Source organism: Polychytrium aggregatum (assembly GCF_025602895.1).
Source record: "Polychytrium aggregatum strain JEL109 chromosome Unknown BJ171scaffold_20, whole genome shotgun sequence".
NCBI classification, from domain to species: domain Eukaryota; kingdom Fungi; phylum Chytridiomycota; class Chytridiomycetes; order Polychytriales; genus Polychytrium; species Polychytrium aggregatum.
The window spans coordinates 733677-749817 of NW_026516222.1; the positions used below are offsets into that span (position 1 = coordinate 733677).

The window sequence follows — 16141 nt, forward strand, 5'->3', positions numbered from 1 at the left end:
GCACATCCACATCCACATCCACATCCACATCCACATCCACATCCACATCCACATCCACATCCACATCCACATCCACATCCACATCCACATCCACATCCACATCCACATCCACATCCACATCCACATCCACATCCACATCCACATCCACATCCACATCCACATCCACATCCACATCCACATCCACATCCACATCCACATCCACATCCACATCCACATCCACATCCACATCCACATCCACATCCACATCCACATCCACATCCACATCCACATCCACATCCACATCCAAAACAGCGCCACAGCCGAAAATAGTGTCTGCTCCCTTGTCCGGGAATGGCGCTGGCTTGTTCGCGGCGTTGGGTTTCACGCCATCGGCCGATTGTGTCGCGTGCCCGCACTCGAGCCGGATGGAGCCGGAGCCGTTTCAGGCTCTGAAAAAGCGTCCCAGCATTATTCGCACGCTTGGGCGGATGTCGCTGTCTGGCCAAGGAGACCGCTCCAGCTCGCCTCTGCGAGAGCAACAGCACTCACATACGCTCCTCCCGCAAAGACATTCGGCTTCGACGGTAGGACTGCCGTGTGGGAGAGTACGGCGGCGCACCGACTGCTCCGACTGCTCCGTGTGCGCCGCAATCAATGCGACCCGGCTGGTCAGGCTCGGGGCTAACGGACTGGGTTGGTCCTGCTTGCGTCTGCGTTTCAGCCACAACGAAATAAGCGAGCTCGTTTCCCTCTCCCTGGATTCAAACATGTCCGCGCACGCCCTGCGAAAGCAATATCGAGGTAGGCCACAGGACGAGATGTCTCTCTCTCCCCTGCTAGTAGCAGCAGAGTGATTTTTCAAAGATCTGCACAGGCGGGGCAGATTTGTGCCGGACAGCGATCCACCGTCTCTCGCCCGACTCGAATCCCGACGCTGCCGGACACGACCGGAACTGCGATCACTGGCTCCATGTAGCCGATCGCACAACGGATGTTCTCGCTCTGGATGGAACCGGTCCGCAGCTGAGCTCAATGGGCGGATGCTGACCATGACCATGTCGCTCCTTTGTCTCGATTGATTTCGTCCGGCAGAGCTGGTGAACAACCCCGTTGCCGGGTTTACGGTCTCGCTGCAAGATGATAGCATCTACAAATGGAAGTAGCGTGTCGTTCCTCCCTCCCTCAGCCGAGAGAGACTCTTGTTCCCTTGGCCGTAGCTGCGGTAGCTGTCGTAGCCATCGAAATGGGTTGACGGAATTGACAAGGCAAGCCAGCTAACGATCCCATATCGGACCGTGCGCTCCGTCTCGAACAACATCCTCTCACAGAGTCGGAATGGTCGGACCCCCGGATACACCATATTCAGGCGGATTCTTCTGGGTATGAGCCGTGTGTGTCGATGGAGGGGACATGATTGAGGGCGGGAAACATGCGGGATCTTGGACAGCGTGGTGGTCGTTCCGGGGTGAGCTGCGGAATGGGTCCAAGCTGGTTCCATATGCATCTCGAGGAATGCCCGTGGTCTCATTCTTCGCACAATTGACTGGTTTGCGATGCTACCGATCCTCCAGGCCACGATGAAGTTCCCCGAGGATTTTCCCTTCAAGCCTCCGACGTTCTCCTTTGACAAGCCGCTCTACCACCCGAACATGTGAGTGTGCAGGCTCTACTCTTGCTGACCATTCTCGCTTGCTGCACTTGCCGACTCGGTGAGTCTGACGCTCCTTCCTATCTGTGTTCCTGCCAGATATGGCGATGGCCGGCTATGCATCTCGATTCTCCACCCGCCTGGGGATGATCCGATGAGGTGAGCGTCGGTCATGAGCTCGACCGTATGTCCCGGAGCCTGGCGCAAGCCTCTGCACTGTTATGAATAAGTGTCCTGCACACCGCGGTGCATATGGTTGGTTTTGTAGAATGCGTCGCTAATGCTCGCATGGCGTCTTTCCTGTCCGGCTTCATCGATCTAGCGGCGAGTTGGCCGCCGAGCGATGGAATCCCACGCAGACCGTCGAATCCATTCTCCTGTCGGTCATTTCGCTGCTGGGCGACCCGAATTGCTCGTCGCCGGCGAACGTTGATGCAGCGGTGAGTTCATTTGGGAGAGGCTTGTGGATGACATCGAAGGGTACCCTCGAAGGGTGCCCTCGAAGGATGCCCTCGATGGATGATGAGCGGGCACTCTCCATTGGCTTGGAGCAGGGCGGTCGGCTGGGCTGGCTCTCCGGCTGCGTCGCAGCACAGAACTAATCAAGCTGGTCTTGACTGGGGTCGCTAGGTAATGTTCCGCGAACGACCAGAGGAATACAAGAAAATGGTGCTCAGCCAGGTGCAGGCATCCCGAGCAGATATCCCGGAAGACCTGTATATTCCCGGCTGGGGTGCGTATGGCAGCTGCATGTTGCGGCTTGAGCGGTTGATTGTCTGTTGCCGCTGATTCTGCTGCGTTGTGGGACAAGGTGCTCCGTCCTGACGTCTGCTCCTCGGTCCTGTTCAGACGAGAGCCATTCGCATACACGGGGTGCGTCGGGCGCTTCGGAGGACGACGCCGAGTCCGAAGACTTTTGGTACGACGACAACGAAGACGAAGCCGACGAGGACGAGGACGAGGGCGACGACGACGACCAGAACAACGAGTGGGAGGAGCAAGCGGACGACGACGATGATGCGCAGGGTACATGTGAAGAGGACGACAACTGATGTGTGTTGATATCGACGAATACAGAAGGTTTCGCAGCGACAGGAGACCGGGGCAATCGGCTCGTCCCGCGGGTGGGGGCGGATGCATCCCTTGTCGGGCAGGCTCGGCTCCCAGGGAGTGCGGCCTGAGGCCAAGTGGAGCGAGTGGGGTATTGGCTGTGGCAGTCGACATTGGCTGTTACATGAGTTGTTACATCAGTTGTTACATGAGTTGTTACATTAGTTGGTATATGAGTTGGTATATGAGTCGTTACAGTCGATCCAATAAAACGGGCACCTTGGTCTTTGACTTGATATTTTGTTACCCAATAACTATTGCTTGACGAATTCCATCGCATACGACGCCAACCTATGGGATCGTGAGGGTGTCTCGTTTGCTCATATGCAAAGTGTTCATTTAACAATCGATTGTTACATTGTTAAACGATGCTCTAACATGTCCCCACTCGTCTCACAGTGACACTCTCAGTCTCCCCCCCCCACCGCCCCGTCGCGCCGCGCTCTGTGCGCGGATTGCCTGGGATGGGCCACCGTCCTTCTGCTCGCCCCCCGACCCGCACCCCCCCCTTTTCTGCCGTGCGGTTCCTTCGCTGCCCTTCGCTGCTCCTGTTTCTCCAGGGCCGTCTTCCGTCCGCTTGCCCCAGGCCTGCCCCCGTCGCCCTCCCCGCTGATCCGCTATTCTGCCCCCCGTCGTTGCCATGCACATGCAGCGCTTTCGCCCGGGCGGCATCGGCGCCCTTGTCCGTCTGGTCCTTTTGTCGGTGTTGCTGCGGCCCAGTTTGCAGCAAACTGGGGCACCAGGTAAGCGACCCCGCTGTTGGCTGCCGTGCATTTGCCGGCTCGCTTGTTGCCGTGCATTTGCTGGCTCGCTTGCTGCCGTCTGCCGTCCCAGCGACTGAGTCTGATGCACCCTCGACCGCCCAGATCTCGACGTCAGTGCTTCCGGTGCAACGTTCCCCGGCGCCCTGTACATCCAGCTCTCGTCCGACTTTTCCTCGGCCTTCACCGACAACTTCACCTATTCGCCCACCTCGTCGGGCCAGGGCGTCAGCTCTCTTCTCGACCCGTCGCAGCCCCTTGGCTATGCTGGTTCGGATCTCATCCCCAGCACGCTTCAGGCCAACGGATTGCAGCTCGTTCCCGTGCCCTCCTTTGTCAGGTATCTGATCTGCATCACCACAATCCGCCCCCAATGTCTCCCTGCCACTTGCCCCTGCCATCTGCGCCAGTGTCTCCCTTGCGATACCGCCACTCATCATCACACCACTCGCCATCCAGCGGCATCGTCGTCGTCTACAACCTTGGCCCGCTGACCGCCAGCAATCCCCTCAAGCTCACCCGCAAGAATGTTGCCGACATCTTCCAGAATGTCGTCACGACCTGGAGCGACCCCAGTCTGGTCGCCAACAATCCTTGGCTCGCGGGCACCAACCACTCGATCCAGCTTGTCACCCGCTCCGGCACCTCCGGCACCAACGCCCACTTTCTCGATGCCCTCAGCAGCTTCCGCGACAACTTTACCACCCTCTCCAACGGTGTCTTCCCGAACGTCAACCAGTTCTGGGCCCCCACCAACGACTATGTCGGTGCTGTTGTCAGCAGTGTCAACTACTCCATTTCGTACATGGACTTTCCCGACGCCCTCTCGAACCGCCAGGCCAACGCCGCCTTTGGCATCGCCCAGCTCTTCAACAAGGCTGGCAATCTCATTGTTCCGTCGCTGAGCTCGATCCAGAGTGCCCTCAACAACCTCAACTCCACCTCCAGCCTCGATACCTCCAACCTTGCCTGGTCGATCAACAGCGCTCTCACAGACTCGCCTGATCCCAATGCCTATCCGATCATCGGCTCGACTTTTTACATGCTCCGCCATGACAGTCCCAGCTCCGTCAACTCGGCGCTGACCGAGAGCGACATGCGCGCCGCCCTGCGCTATCTGTGGTGGACGCTCTTCAACGGCACCGAGCCGACCCCGAGCCCCTTCTACAATGCCACCTCGACCGTCACCTCCAAGTCCTTTGTTCGATACCCATTCGCCTTCCGAAACTACTCGTACAGCCTCCTCCGCACCGTCAGCTTCCGCGGAGTCCAGCTCTACAACGACCAGGAGCCCTGCAACCCCCGCTTCGATGCCAGCGGCAACTACCTCGGCCCCAACTCGTGTGCCAATGGGTTTTGTCTGATCGACGGGCCTTTCCAGTCCGGCTCCACCTGTGTCTGCCAGGCAGGCTTTATCAACATCAACCAGCGGGACTGTTCCGAGCAAGCCGTGTTCTTCAACTACCCCCTCGGCGCCCAGGACTCGTACCATCTGCGGTTGATCCTGCTTGTGCTGCTATGCTTGGGCTTTATACTCATTGCCGCGATCACAGCCGTTATGATCTGGAAGAGCAAGGAGAATCTCATCCGTGCGATTGCGCCGGCGTGCTGCTATGTGGTCCTTGGTGGATGCGGTAACTATCCGGCAGTCGTTGATGTTGCTGCGTTGCGTGGTACTTGCATCGTCGTCTTGGCAGGTCATGGGCCATTGTCGTACTTTGATGTGAGGCTCGATCACCCCAGATTCCCATACCGCGTCACCCTGGCTAATCCGACCTCGCCCATCGCTTCTGTTCTGCAGCCATCGGTCTCTTGGGTGCCCTGCGCCTCTCGGAAGTGCCCACCAGTTTGACCTGTGTCTTTGACTTCTTCCTGGTCCCGGTTGCCTTCACAACCGTGTTTGCCATCCTGCTCCTCAAGGCTTACCGGATCTATGCCATCTTCTCCTACAAACGCATGTCCACCTCGTCCATCATCCCCAACACCAAGCTCATCCTCGTCAGCCTGGGTCTCAGCGTCGTGCAGCTCCTCATCTCGGCCATCCACACCGGCATCATCCGTCCCAAGGCCTCGGTTGCCCTCATCGGCGAGCAGTATGTCGTCACATGCCCGATCGACCCCGGCATGTTTGGCGGCTTCATCTCCTTCCTGGTGATCACAATTGCCTTCAACCTGCTTATCCTGGTTGGCTGCTTGGTCCTTGGTGTTCTGACCCGCGGCGCCCATGTGACCTTTACCGAGTCCAAGGAGCTCTACTACTGCCTGATTGCCACGGCCCCGACGGTCATTCTGGGCACGATCATGGTGTGTCTCCTGCGTGGCCTGAGCTTTACCGGCTCGGACACGGTCTCGCAGTTCTTCACCTCTCTGGTCATCACCATCGTCTTTGGCTTCATTATTCCCTTGACCCTCTTCATGCCGCGCATCGTTGCCGTGCTGAGGGGCTCGGACGCCAAGCCCGGCCTCGAAGCCGGCCCCACCGACAGCCAGAACCTGTCGAGCCCCGTGGCTCCGTCCATTGGCTCGTGGGCCATCCGTGCGCACACCTACGAAGTCGGCGTCCAGGGCCTCAAATTTGGCTCGGCCTGGACCTCGGTCTCGCTCCTGACCCTCCCTGAGATGGACCTGATTGTGTTCCTGGACTCGGTCAACACCAAGAAGGCCCTCATGTCCTTCCAGCTCAAGACGGTCGAGATCAACTACGTCCAGCCCAACGGCGACCGCGCCGACGAGCCCACCAAGCGCATTCAGCTGCGGCCCACGCCGCTGTCCAAGACCCACTTCAAGATCGAGTTCCCGGTCTTAGAACAGGCCACCCGCTTTGCAACGGCCGTGGCCCAGTTCCAGCGCCTCAACCAGAGCTCTCCCTCCGACGGCAGTTCGGCCAACTTTGGGCCTCTGTCGTCACTTGCCCGTCTGAGCCAGCCCAATCTCGACTCTCCGGTGGCGCTTACGCCCATGACTCTGCCTCCACTGAACCCGTCCGTCATCAGCCGGTCGTTCCCTGCCGAAAGCCGCCTGTCATCGGTCCACTCCCAGCTCTCAAAGGCGCCGCATTCCGAGAAATCGAGTCCCACCGCCGTGACTTCCTCCGAGTCCTCGCTGGGTGGACGCCTCATGACCCTTGAGAGTCTCGCGTCCGATTCTCATCTGAAGGACGACGATGGCGACGAGCTCTTGGTTCTCAGGCCCTGAAGGATCCATGTGGGCTCGACCGATTCCAACCGCCATCTGCAGACACCTGCCATACTGAGCCTTCCTGCTGCTCGGACATGACACTTGCTACCGTGCCCACCTCGTATAAGCCTGCTTTCCTCCACTCTCTTCCGCCTGCGTTCCTGGCGCATTTGACTTTGTTGCTGTTCTATGTTGTGATGTTGATACTTTGATTTGCTGGTCGTTTGTGCGATGCTGTATCCGAGCCTTTTCTCGTTCTCTTGTCCCCGTTTGTGTCCTCAAAATTATCTTGCTTGAACCCTGTCCCTCCCCCTGAATCTCACTTCGGTCCCCGCCCTCGTGTCTCTCCGCTTGTTGTCCGTCCTACGCCCACCTATATCGCTTGGTCTAAATTGTACCCACCCTGCCCTCCCATCCTGTTGGGGGTGGCTCTTTTCCTCTTTGAATAATCCCCTTCCTCTAAAGCCTTCCAAGAGAGAAGCCCCGTTGGAGGCTACCAGTGAAAATTATGATTTTCAGAGTCGACCTATGAACCAGAGCTTCCGTACTAATGAACCAGAGCCACCATTCTATCGTGCACGGAGCTTTCTTTGGCGATGCCCGGTGGCATTGCTTGGTCAAGAGAGGGGAGTGGGGCTGGAGGAGTTAGTAGGAGTATACAGTCCATCCAGATAGAGAAGATAGTGCGATTGTTCGTCTTGAATACACCCGGTCGATCACAGCGGTGTATTCAGACCAGGAAACAGCGACAGCACTGGGTGCCTCGTTTCAAAATGAACACTTCACCACTGCCGGTTTCCTCTCACATTCGTTTGCTCGCTCGCTTGTTTGCTGTTTCTGACACAAATGGACATCCCATTCATGACAGGAGCGGCTTCATTCCTCGCAGCCAAACAAGCCTGACCCAGGACGATCGGCCACCTGGAACTCGATCGTTGCGATATCTTGATCCGATCCAGGGTTTCTCAAGCCGCCTTGCAGAATTTGGCCTGGCAAAACGGGTCCAACTCCAGCGGGCGTGCCTGCATCATGGTGCAGTTCCGAGCGACGAAGCGATTGCAGAAGCAGAACAATACGAATGAGCACCGCTGGAAACGAGCATTGCGATGACTCGGGATAATGTGAACGGCGAAAACGCTCCATCAATGGCGACGCTACCAAGTATGGTGTAGCGGGGTTGCGAAAACAGGATGCATGGGTGCATCTATAGGACATGAAAGTGGGGATGGCAGGATCAACCCAAGTTCCGTGCCCAAGCTTACCAGTCAGAATGACATCACCGGCCTCAAGCCGCATGACCGAGCTGACATACTCGATCAATGCAGGGATACTGCATGCGTTGCCCGAGAGGATGCGTGGAGAATATGCAGCATCCGTCAGGATCCTGGTTGACACTTTGGCGAGCAGGGAAGGACGGCCGACGAGTGACCGTACTACCAACTATCTGGCTCGCAACTGCTTCCGCAACTAACCCTGAGCAAGCATGAAGATCGACGCGGGTGATGCTCGCCAGGAACGAAACGCACCTGAAGAGCATGTCCCTGGTGTTGCCGTTTTGAACGAGCTTGCCATCATTCTACAAGGATGATGGTTCGTGATATCCCACAGTGTGAGCAGCATTTCATGCCACAGAACTATCGAGTGTTCCTGCTGAACCCGATCCATAGGCTGCATTGACCAAACGGAGGTGCTGTCGCAGTTGTATCATTCAATTTAGACTCACCTTGAGCCAAATGTCAAGATTGCTGGGATCATGGACTCGCTCTTTTTCGATAAACTCGCTACCAGGATAAAGAACCAATCGTCAAGGAGGCTCACATTCGCGACTGGATCATGACAAGGGGTATTTCTCTACAGCAACAGGGCGTCGACGACAGAGCATCCTACCCGATCGGCGTAAAGGTGTCGAAGCCCTTGGCCACAGACCAGGGGTGGCCTTTGCTCTTGGCAGCATCCTGGTCAGATAGATTTTGGGGAAGGGGTCAGATTCGTATCAAGAATCAAGTGCAACTCTACTGGTGTGCCCGAGGGAGGCGGGCACATTTGAGGCCAACGGCAGACTGGCTGTTTGTCGTGGACTGGATATTACCTGGAGGTTTCTTGCAGTCATGTCCAAGGCCAGGGCATAGCCTGCAGCAACATCCGCTGTCATGAGTCCCAGTCTCAAGGCGCTATTCCATCCCAAGAAGGTTCGCAGCGCAGATCTCTGCAGGTTCGGTGAGCACCGCAACACACGCACTCGAAATAATGCCATCGAGACCCGCCCTATCTAACCTGAGACATAGTCCATGGCCCGGCTGGCCTTGATGTCCCTTCCATTCTTGCCGATGACCAGGGCCAGCTCGATCTCATGGTGTAGGATCACGTTCTTGGGACGCTCGATGATGCCCAACGATCCATCGCTGGGCCGGACGAGGTAGGACGATGTGGGCTTGAGGAAGAACATGGGGCTCTTGGGGACGGCATTGCCGAGCTCTTTGGCATGCTCGCTGGCAGGTAAAGAGCAAAAACAATGTCAGACCAGCACGGATCGGCTCTGAGGCCGGACATACTCCAACGGCGGATCTATTAGTGGGCGAAGTGGGCTGTGGTTGGATTTGTGGAGGGCGGTGTGGGTGGAAGAGGGGCTTACGCATAGTTTCTGCCGATGGCGATGATCTTGCGGCCGATTTGGACAAAGTCTCTCATGGCAAGAGTGCGGTGGGGGAGCGGTTCCAAGCGGACGGGAGAGGAGATGGCGGTTGATCCAGATCGGAGGAAAGCCGGCGATCTCGGACTGGACGAGCTGGCGGATGCAAAATGCAAGCGCGTCGGGGATGGAGCTGCAGATCGGAGGTCATACGATCAAGGGCTGCATCCAATCCAACGTATATTATCACGATCAAGAAACGAGTGCGGTGGCTGTGATGAGTCTCCGAAACATCTGGCCGGTACGCAAGCATGGCGGGGCAATGGCCGTCTCTGCACCGATCCAGGTTCAGCCCTTCATCGCTGCGGATTTGGGGCTTTCGACTTGTTCCGCCCGTTCGTCCTCGCTTGAGACGTGCTGAACGGAGAAGAACAGCGCTCCGGCGACGATAAAGGAGCCCAACAGGAACCACAGCGAGTTGCGGCGGTATCCGGTGCCCTGGATGATGGCTCCGACAATGAGCGGCCCGATAGCCGAAGATCCCTTGTCGGTGATAGCTGGGGATTGGGGGGAGAGTGGATGGTCAGCCCGAGGTGCAGTGGCTCGGCTTTCATGATATCATGGGCAGACAGCGACAGCGGCATCGAGGGATCCTGAGAAGCTGCCTCGACATCATACTCACTCATCATCGAGAAATACTCAGCCTCCTGGCCCGGCGGGATCATCTGGGAGTACCAGACTCGACATGAGCTCTGCGTCGCTCCGATCAGCAATCCATGCCACACGGCGCACACCCAGATCTCCCACTTGTGCTTCAGGAAGAAGACTCCGTAGAGCGTCAGGAGCGCATAGAGGGATGCTTGCGCAATCAAAATTGGCTTGGTAGATCGCTTGGTCAGGTTTTGGATCCACGGGAAGGCCTTGAGGCCAACGATGCCGGCGACAAAGATCGTCAGGGCGATCCCAACGAGCTCCAGCTGGCTGGCGCCGAGCTCCTCCTGGGCAATCAACAGCGCAACCGAGAGCAGCGTGTTGAAAGCATCTGCGTAGAGGACCCAGCCGAGCAAAAAGAAGATGATATGCCGCTCGTCCCGTGCGGCCTTCCTGAGGGTCTTGCCGACTGTGGAGCAATGGTGACCGAGGTTATCGTTAGGGTCAAGGGAGGCGATGCTATCAGCGGCTCATGCAAACTGTCCAATGACGGAGACCGAGCGATGCCGGGCAGAGCTCGAGGCCGCTTGGCTGTTGGACCTAACCTTCGCTCCATATGGTACTGCCATGCTTACCTTTCTTGAATGAGTATGTCAGTGGATTCACCTCGGCTGGAAGACAAGGGCCGGGACGAGACTTGAGCCATGCAGCAGGGAACCAGAGGAATCCGAGCCACCACACGCTCGAGAAGGCCACCACGATCTGCGACGGATACGTTGACGTAGGCATGGCTGGGTTGGATCCAAGGAGATAGATGATGGCTGAGCCAATAGCCAAGGTGACGAGGGTCCCGCCATAGCCAAAAGCCACCGCAGTGGAGCTGATGCGGTTGGCAGTGCGATCGTATGCGACATCGGCGCCGACTGTGGTCGAGAGGCTCAAATAGTCCGGATGGGCTCGGGTCAAGACAGGGATGTAAGCAAAGAAGAACAGGTACGAGCCCACGAACAGAACCGAGCCTGCAATAAAGAGCAGGCCCGCAATCCAGAAGAGTGCTGGAATCGTTGGCGGTGCGAGATGAGCGTCGCGGTTGTCGGGAATGATAGGTACAGCGATCAGCAGCGGCTTCACCACCACGGATCTCGTTCGTGCTGAACCGAGGGTGGACCTGCGACGGGCGCATTCGCACTCACCGGCTTTGAGGACGAGAACGAAAGCCAGACCGCAGAAACACGAGAGTATTGAAAAGATAATCATCCATCGCTTGCGTTTCTCTGGAAACCGATGTCGATAGGGCCATAGATGATGAGAACATGCCGACTGTGAGCCTGATACCGGTGCAGACGCAGCCACATCCAAGCACATGTCTCATTCGGCTTGGCGACTCACCTCCGTAGTCCGACAGCGCCCCGAAGCCGATCAGAACGAACATCTGCAGAATGGTCGCTGCCGAGCTCAGATACAGGAACAGCGAGCCGGTGTCGAGGCAGCCAGAGCCGATTTTGACACAGCACGAGTACGAGGCGGCAGTGATATCGCAGGGGACGCTATTATCGAGGAGATTCCAGCCGCTCTCGGCCGCAAGGCCCCGGACGACCACAGGCATCAGCAGAGACATGGACATGCCCCTGGATGAAACAGGGCAGCGTCAGCAGAGCAAAGACCCTGATTGTATATAACAAGCTGGTGTTGGAGCTGGACTCGACGTACATGAAGCATTCGCTCTGCAGTCGAAAGAGGAGCATGGAGTAGCGAAATGTGAGTTTATGAGGGCCTCCAGTGTCTGCAGCAAATGTGACAGAGTGTGGTCGGGTTGGAGCGACAATGGCTTACAGCAAACGAAAAGATATAGTACCCCCACAGTTCCCGTTTGGAAACAGTGGTGGGGTCTCCCGCGGATATCGGCATCGAATGAGACTGCATCGTCAAGGGGTATGGGCTCTGGCCTGGGTTGCAGATGGCAGAGTCGTCGGGGGGGGGGAGGATGTGGGGAAGGAGGGAGGAATGCAGTGCTCTCAGGCAGGGTCGGGTGGAACTGCATCCTTGTGGGCAGTGGTCGGCATGGGCAGCCAGGCGCGACTGTGGCGCCACTGTACAGCTGTCGGCGCCACGCGTTTGCATCACGACAGAATTCCTTGTGGATCGCGCATCAAGGGAATACACACAGTTCACTGCCACAATCCCAGATCACGCGGAAGGGTTGGGTCAGGTGATGAAATGGAAAATGGATTCATGTTGTTCGAACAACGGGAGAGGGTCCATGATGTTAAGATACAGGAGTGGGGTGGATATTTTTCTTTCTTTATTGTGCGCCGCCGTGGCGGCGCACTAGCCATCAGGACCCCGTGGTCCCCGGCATCTCGCTCTTCATGGAGTATATCGAGTGTTTAAAAGTCCCACTCAGGAATGTCGCCGGGCCTGGCTTGCCATCCAGCGAGTCTCTGTCAAGACTGGACAACGGGGCAAGCAGGGAAGTGCGCAAGAGTCCTAATGCAAGACTCGAACGTAGGGAGAGGAGCGGGGACTGGACTGGGACACAGAGTGTCAAGTGTAAAGCCAAAGTTTTATTCTAGATCCAAGGCTTAGGATACTAAAAATACAAAGTGGCAAGACGAAGGCAAAGACTGTGAGGAGTGAACCAGCGCAAGGACGAAGACCAAGTGCTTGGTATGAGCTTTATTAGCTTTTAGCCCCGAACACCAAAGAACAAGTTTTGTTCGAACTGGTGTTCAACATAGGCTCAGACATGCAGGGCTATTTATAGACCGGGAGAAGGTCGAGGGGCAAAAGTGGGCGAGAAGGGTGGAGCATCACAGAGAAGCGAGAAGGGGGTGCGAGAGTGGCTGGTGTGCAAGCGAGAGAGGCTTGGCACAGCCCGGGGACATGTGCCGAGCGGTGGGGGAGGCAGGAAACCAGTAGACGCGGGTGGCAACGGCGCGTGCTCATGCATGGGGGCAAACAAACACGTGGGGACTCATGATTGGTGCGGAGGGCGAGAGCATGCGGGACAATCTCATTGGTCCGTTGTGATGCTGGTCATCACACTATCTCCTCCTTAAACTACGGCGTGTTCCATCTTGAGTTCTCCTGGGGCCAGGCTTGTCTGGGTAGCGTCGGTGGTACTCCGCGGCCACCGTTGGGGCAAAGACAATGTCGGCGGGCTCCCAACTTCGATCGGTGACCGGGTAGCCTTTCCAATCGATGAGATAGTGCAGCTTTCCGCGCACGAACTTGGAGTCTAAGATCTCTTCGACCTCCCACTCCAAGTTCCCATCGATGACCACCGCAGGGGGCGGCGCTTGCACCCGACCCGGAAGCGAGTTCTTCTTGTAGGGCTCAAGAAGAGACACATGGAACACCGGGTGCACCTTTATGTCCTTTGGCAAGTCCAGGCGGAAAGCCAATGTCCCGACGGCCTCGAGGATGGTGAATGGTCCAATCCTCTGGTAATCCAGCTTCTTGCTTGGGCGAGTGGTGCTGATGTTACGAGTCAGCACCCAGACTTGATCGCCCGGACGCAAGTCGGGAGCCTGGGACCTCCGGAGATCTGAGAAGTGCTTGTAGTCAGACTTTGCCTTCTCAAGATTCTCCTTCAACAGTGCCAGGTTCCGCTGGAGATGTTCAACCCTCTCCGTGGCAGAGGGAACATCAGGGCCGCCAGCGACAACGGGGACTTCGAACCTTGGGTGGAACCCATAGGTTGCCAAGAATGGCGAGGCATGTGTTGACGAGTTCTCGAGGTTATTGTAAGAGAACTCGGCCAACGGCAGCAGCTCGGACCAGTCATCTTGCTGATACGACGTGTAACAGCGCAGGTATTGGTTGATGACCTGGTTGACCCTCTCAGTCTGTCCATCGGTCTGGGGATGGAAGGCCGTGGACAGACTGGTTTGGATCCCGAGCTGCGTGCAGAGTGCCTTCCAGAACCGAGAGGTGAACTGACTTCCTCGGTCTGAAACCACTGTGTCGGGGAGGCCATGGAGACGAAAGACATTGTCGAGGAACAGTGACGCAGTCTCCTCCGCCGACGGCAGTGAACGCCAGGACATAAAGTGTGCCATCTTTGTGAGGCTGCATACCACCACAAAGATGCAGGTGTGACCCTTGGACTTTGGCAGATCAGTGATAAAGTCCATGGTCAGTGTCCCCCAGGGTCGATCGGCTGTCTGGAGTGGCAACAGGAACCCAAACGGCTTGTGTCGCGGAGCTTTCGAGCGTGCACAGGTGTCGCACGTCGAGACGTACTCTTTGACATCTTTCCGATAGGTTTGCCACCAAAACTGTCGCGATACCAGAGCCAGAGTCCGTCGGATGCCTGGATGACCCACAGCGACTGGGTCATGGCACGACTTGAGCGCCGGAACTCGGCACGACTCTGGGACCACAATCCTGTTCTGGAAGGTGAGGTACTGGCCATTCCAGACGAACTTCGGGTCACGACGGTATTTGTCTAGACCGGGATCCCGAGCCTGCTCTTCGGCTATGAGCTGCAGCAAATCCACAGGGTCACTGCGACTTGCAACCGAAGAGCGGGCGTCTCTGCTTCGGAGCACGCGTATCACCGCGGCAGGATCGAGAAGCAGAGGCGGATCCCTCGACACGGAGGCCGACGAAGGGATGTAGTCCGAGCGACGAGACAGGGCATCGGCCTTGCCGTTCCTCGCACCAGGACGGTACTGGATGCGGATGTCGAACCGAGACAAGAACTGGGACCACCGTGCATGGCGCTGGTTTAGGATGCGAGCCGTCGCCAGGTACTCCAAGTTCTTGTGATCGGTCAGAACGGCAACGGGATGCTGGGCGCCTTCGAGGTAGTGTCGCCACGCCTCGAAAGCCTCCTTGATCGCCAACAGCTCTTTCTCGTATATGCTGTAGTTACGTTCAGCATTCGAGAGTGTCCGCGAATGGAACGAGCAAGGATGAAGGCGATCATCAGCACCCCGCTGGGAGAGCACGCATCCAAGCGCAAAGTCCGACGCATCTGACTCTACGACGAACGGCTTGGATGGGTCCGGATGCACCAGAACGGGCTCCGAAACGAAGGCATCCTTCAAGGATCTGAATGCTTTATCGGCTTCGCGGGACCACTGGAAGCCATGCGTCTTCCGGAAGAGCCGAGTCATGGGCCCCGCGATCTTTGCGTATCCATCGATGAAGCGTCGATAGAAGTTCGCAAACCCGACAAAGGATCGAAGATCCGAGATGTTGCGCGGTATGGGCCAATCCAAGATCGCAGAGAGCTTGGATCGCTCCATACCGATGCCCTCGGGCGAGACCATGAAACCAAGGAACGAGACCGAGGTTTTGGAGAACTCGCACTTCTCCAGCTTGCAATACAGCTTTGCAGCTCGGAGCTTCGAGAGGACCTGCTTGACGTGCTCTACATGCTGCGACGGGTCAGCACTGTAGATCAAGATATCGTCAAGATACGCAATCGCGAACTGGTCCAACTCGGTGCGCAGGACGTCGTTGATGAAGTGCTGGAACGTCGCTGGCGCGTTGGTGAGCCCAAAGGGCATCACCAAGTACTCGAAGTGCCCATATCGAGTACGGAAAGCTGTCTTCCACTCGTCCCCGGAGCGGATGCGCAGCAGATTGTAGGCTCCACGAAGGTCCAGCTTAGTGAACACCTTCGCGCCTCGAAGTCGGTCCAGCAGCTCGCCGATCAGCGGTAAAGGGTAACGGTTCTTTACCGTGATACCGTTCAGTGCGCGGTAGTCAACGCAAAGACGAAGTGAGCCGTCCTTCTTCTTGACGAAGAGGATTGATGAGCCTGCTGGGGACGACGAAGGACGAACGAATCCCTTGGCAAGATTCTCGTCGAGATAGTCACGCAGAGCGTGAAGTTCGGGCTCGGACAGTGAGTACAGAGGCCCGAACTTTGGCGACTTGCCCGGCTCCAAGTCAATGGGGCAGTCGTAAGGGCGATGCGGAGGCAAGGAGTCAGCTTCCTGTTTAGAGAAAACAGACAGGAAGTCCTTGTACTCCGCAGGCACTTCGACAGTCGCAGTGCTCGGCTCGTCAGTGGGCAGGACATGGACCTGAAAGATGGTCAGGGGTTGCGTTCCATGCCTGCATGCATCCAAAGACTCGCGCATCGAGCGGTAATCAATGCTGCAGACGCGGAGAGGAGCGTCCGAGCTGAGAGGAGGGGCGTGGACAAGGTCAGAATAATGTTCGACGGTT

The 16141-nt window shown here is 57.2% G+C and overlaps 4 protein-coding genes across 4 annotated transcripts; 2 read left to right on the plus strand and 2 right to left on the minus strand.

Annotated features, from left to right (window-relative positions):
• The first annotated feature begins 429 nt into the window (after positions 1–429).
• On the plus strand, positions 430–2913 carry BJ171DRAFT_506978 (ubiquitin-conjugating enzyme/RWD-like protein). Its single transcript, XM_053111177.1, has 9 exons — positions 430–563; positions 701–780; positions 1072–1138; positions 1308–1359; positions 1551–1630; positions 1727–1786; positions 1950–2067; positions 2258–2360; positions 2477–2913. Exons 2-9 carry the CDS (start codon positions 747–749, stop codon positions 2677–2679), a joined length of 717 nt encoding a protein of 238 aa, XP_052966397.1. The 5' UTR covers positions 430–563; positions 701–746; the 3' UTR covers positions 2680–2913.
• A 353-nt stretch (positions 2914–3266) lies between these two features.
• Positions 3267–6982, plus strand: BJ171DRAFT_123089 (uncharacterized protein). The gene is made up of 4 exons (XM_053105587.1): positions 3267–3480; positions 3604–3838; positions 3958–5132; positions 5300–6982. The coding sequence occupies exons 1-4, from the start codon at positions 3378–3380 to the stop codon at positions 6691–6693; spliced, it is 2907 nt and encodes a 968-aa protein (XP_052966398.1). The 5' UTR covers positions 3267–3377; the 3' UTR covers positions 6694–6982.
• Positions 6983–7122: 140 nt separating this feature from the next.
• On the minus strand, positions 7123–9507 carry BJ171DRAFT_123030 (uncharacterized protein). Its single transcript, XM_053105586.1, has 8 exons — positions 9308–9507; positions 8950–9164; positions 8765–8805; positions 8563–8630; positions 8399–8456; positions 8202–8251; positions 7938–8005; positions 7123–7697 (listed from the first exon to the last, which is right to left on the minus strand). The coding sequence occupies exons 1-8, from the start codon at positions 9361–9363 to the stop codon at positions 7552–7554; spliced, it is 702 nt and encodes a 233-aa protein (XP_052966399.1). The 5' UTR covers positions 9364–9507; the 3' UTR covers positions 7123–7551.
• A 145-nt stretch (positions 9508–9652) lies between these two features.
• Positions 9653–11561, minus strand: BJ171DRAFT_424373 (autophagy-related protein 22-like protein; the record flags this gene model as incomplete). Its single annotated transcript, XM_053107665.1, has 5 exons — positions 9653–9861; positions 9987–10424; positions 10591–11010; positions 11149–11229; positions 11345–11561. 5 exons carry the CDS (start codon positions 11559–11561, stop codon positions 9653–9655), a joined length of 1365 nt encoding a protein of 454 aa, XP_052966400.1.
• Between the last annotated feature and the right edge of the window lie 4580 nt (positions 11562–16141).

Bases quoted from the DNA above. Each gene is read 5' to 3' on its own strand.
- BJ171DRAFT_506978 (XM_053111177.1), top strand. From the start codon at position 747: ATGTCCGCGCACGCCCTGCGAAAGCAATATCGAG. The intron at 1,631-1,726 runs GTGAGTGTGCAG...TGTTCCTGCCAG, and splicing joins CCGCTCTACCACCCGAACAT to ATATGGCGATGGCCGGCTAT. The intron at 2,361-2,476 runs GTGCGTATGGCA...GGTCCTGTTCAG, and splicing joins CCTGTATATTCCCGGCTGGG to ACGAGAGCCATTCGCATACA.
- BJ171DRAFT_123089 (XM_053105587.1), top strand. From the start codon at position 3,378: ATGCACATGCAGCGCTTTCGCCCGGGCGGCATCGGCGCCCTTGTCCGT. The intron at 3,481-3,603 runs GTAAGCGACCCC...TCGACCGCCCAG, and splicing joins GCAGCAAACTGGGGCACCAG to ATCTCGACGTCAGTGCTTCC. The intron at 3,839-3,957 runs GTATCTGATCTG...CTCGCCATCCAG, and splicing joins CCCGTGCCCTCCTTTGTCAG to CGGCATCGTCGTCGTCTACA.
- BJ171DRAFT_123030 (XM_053105586.1), bottom strand. From the start codon at position 9,363: ATGAGAGACTTTGTCCAAATCGGCCGCAAGATCATCGCCATCGGCAGA. The intron at 8,806-8,949 runs GTTAGATAGGGC...ATGTTGCTGCAG, and splicing joins GGCCATGGACTATGTCTCAG to GCTATGCCCTGGCCTTGGAC. The intron at 8,457-8,562 runs GTAGGATGCTCT...TTATCCTGGTAG, and splicing joins GACACCTTTACGCCGATCGG to CGAGTTTATCGAAAAAGAGC.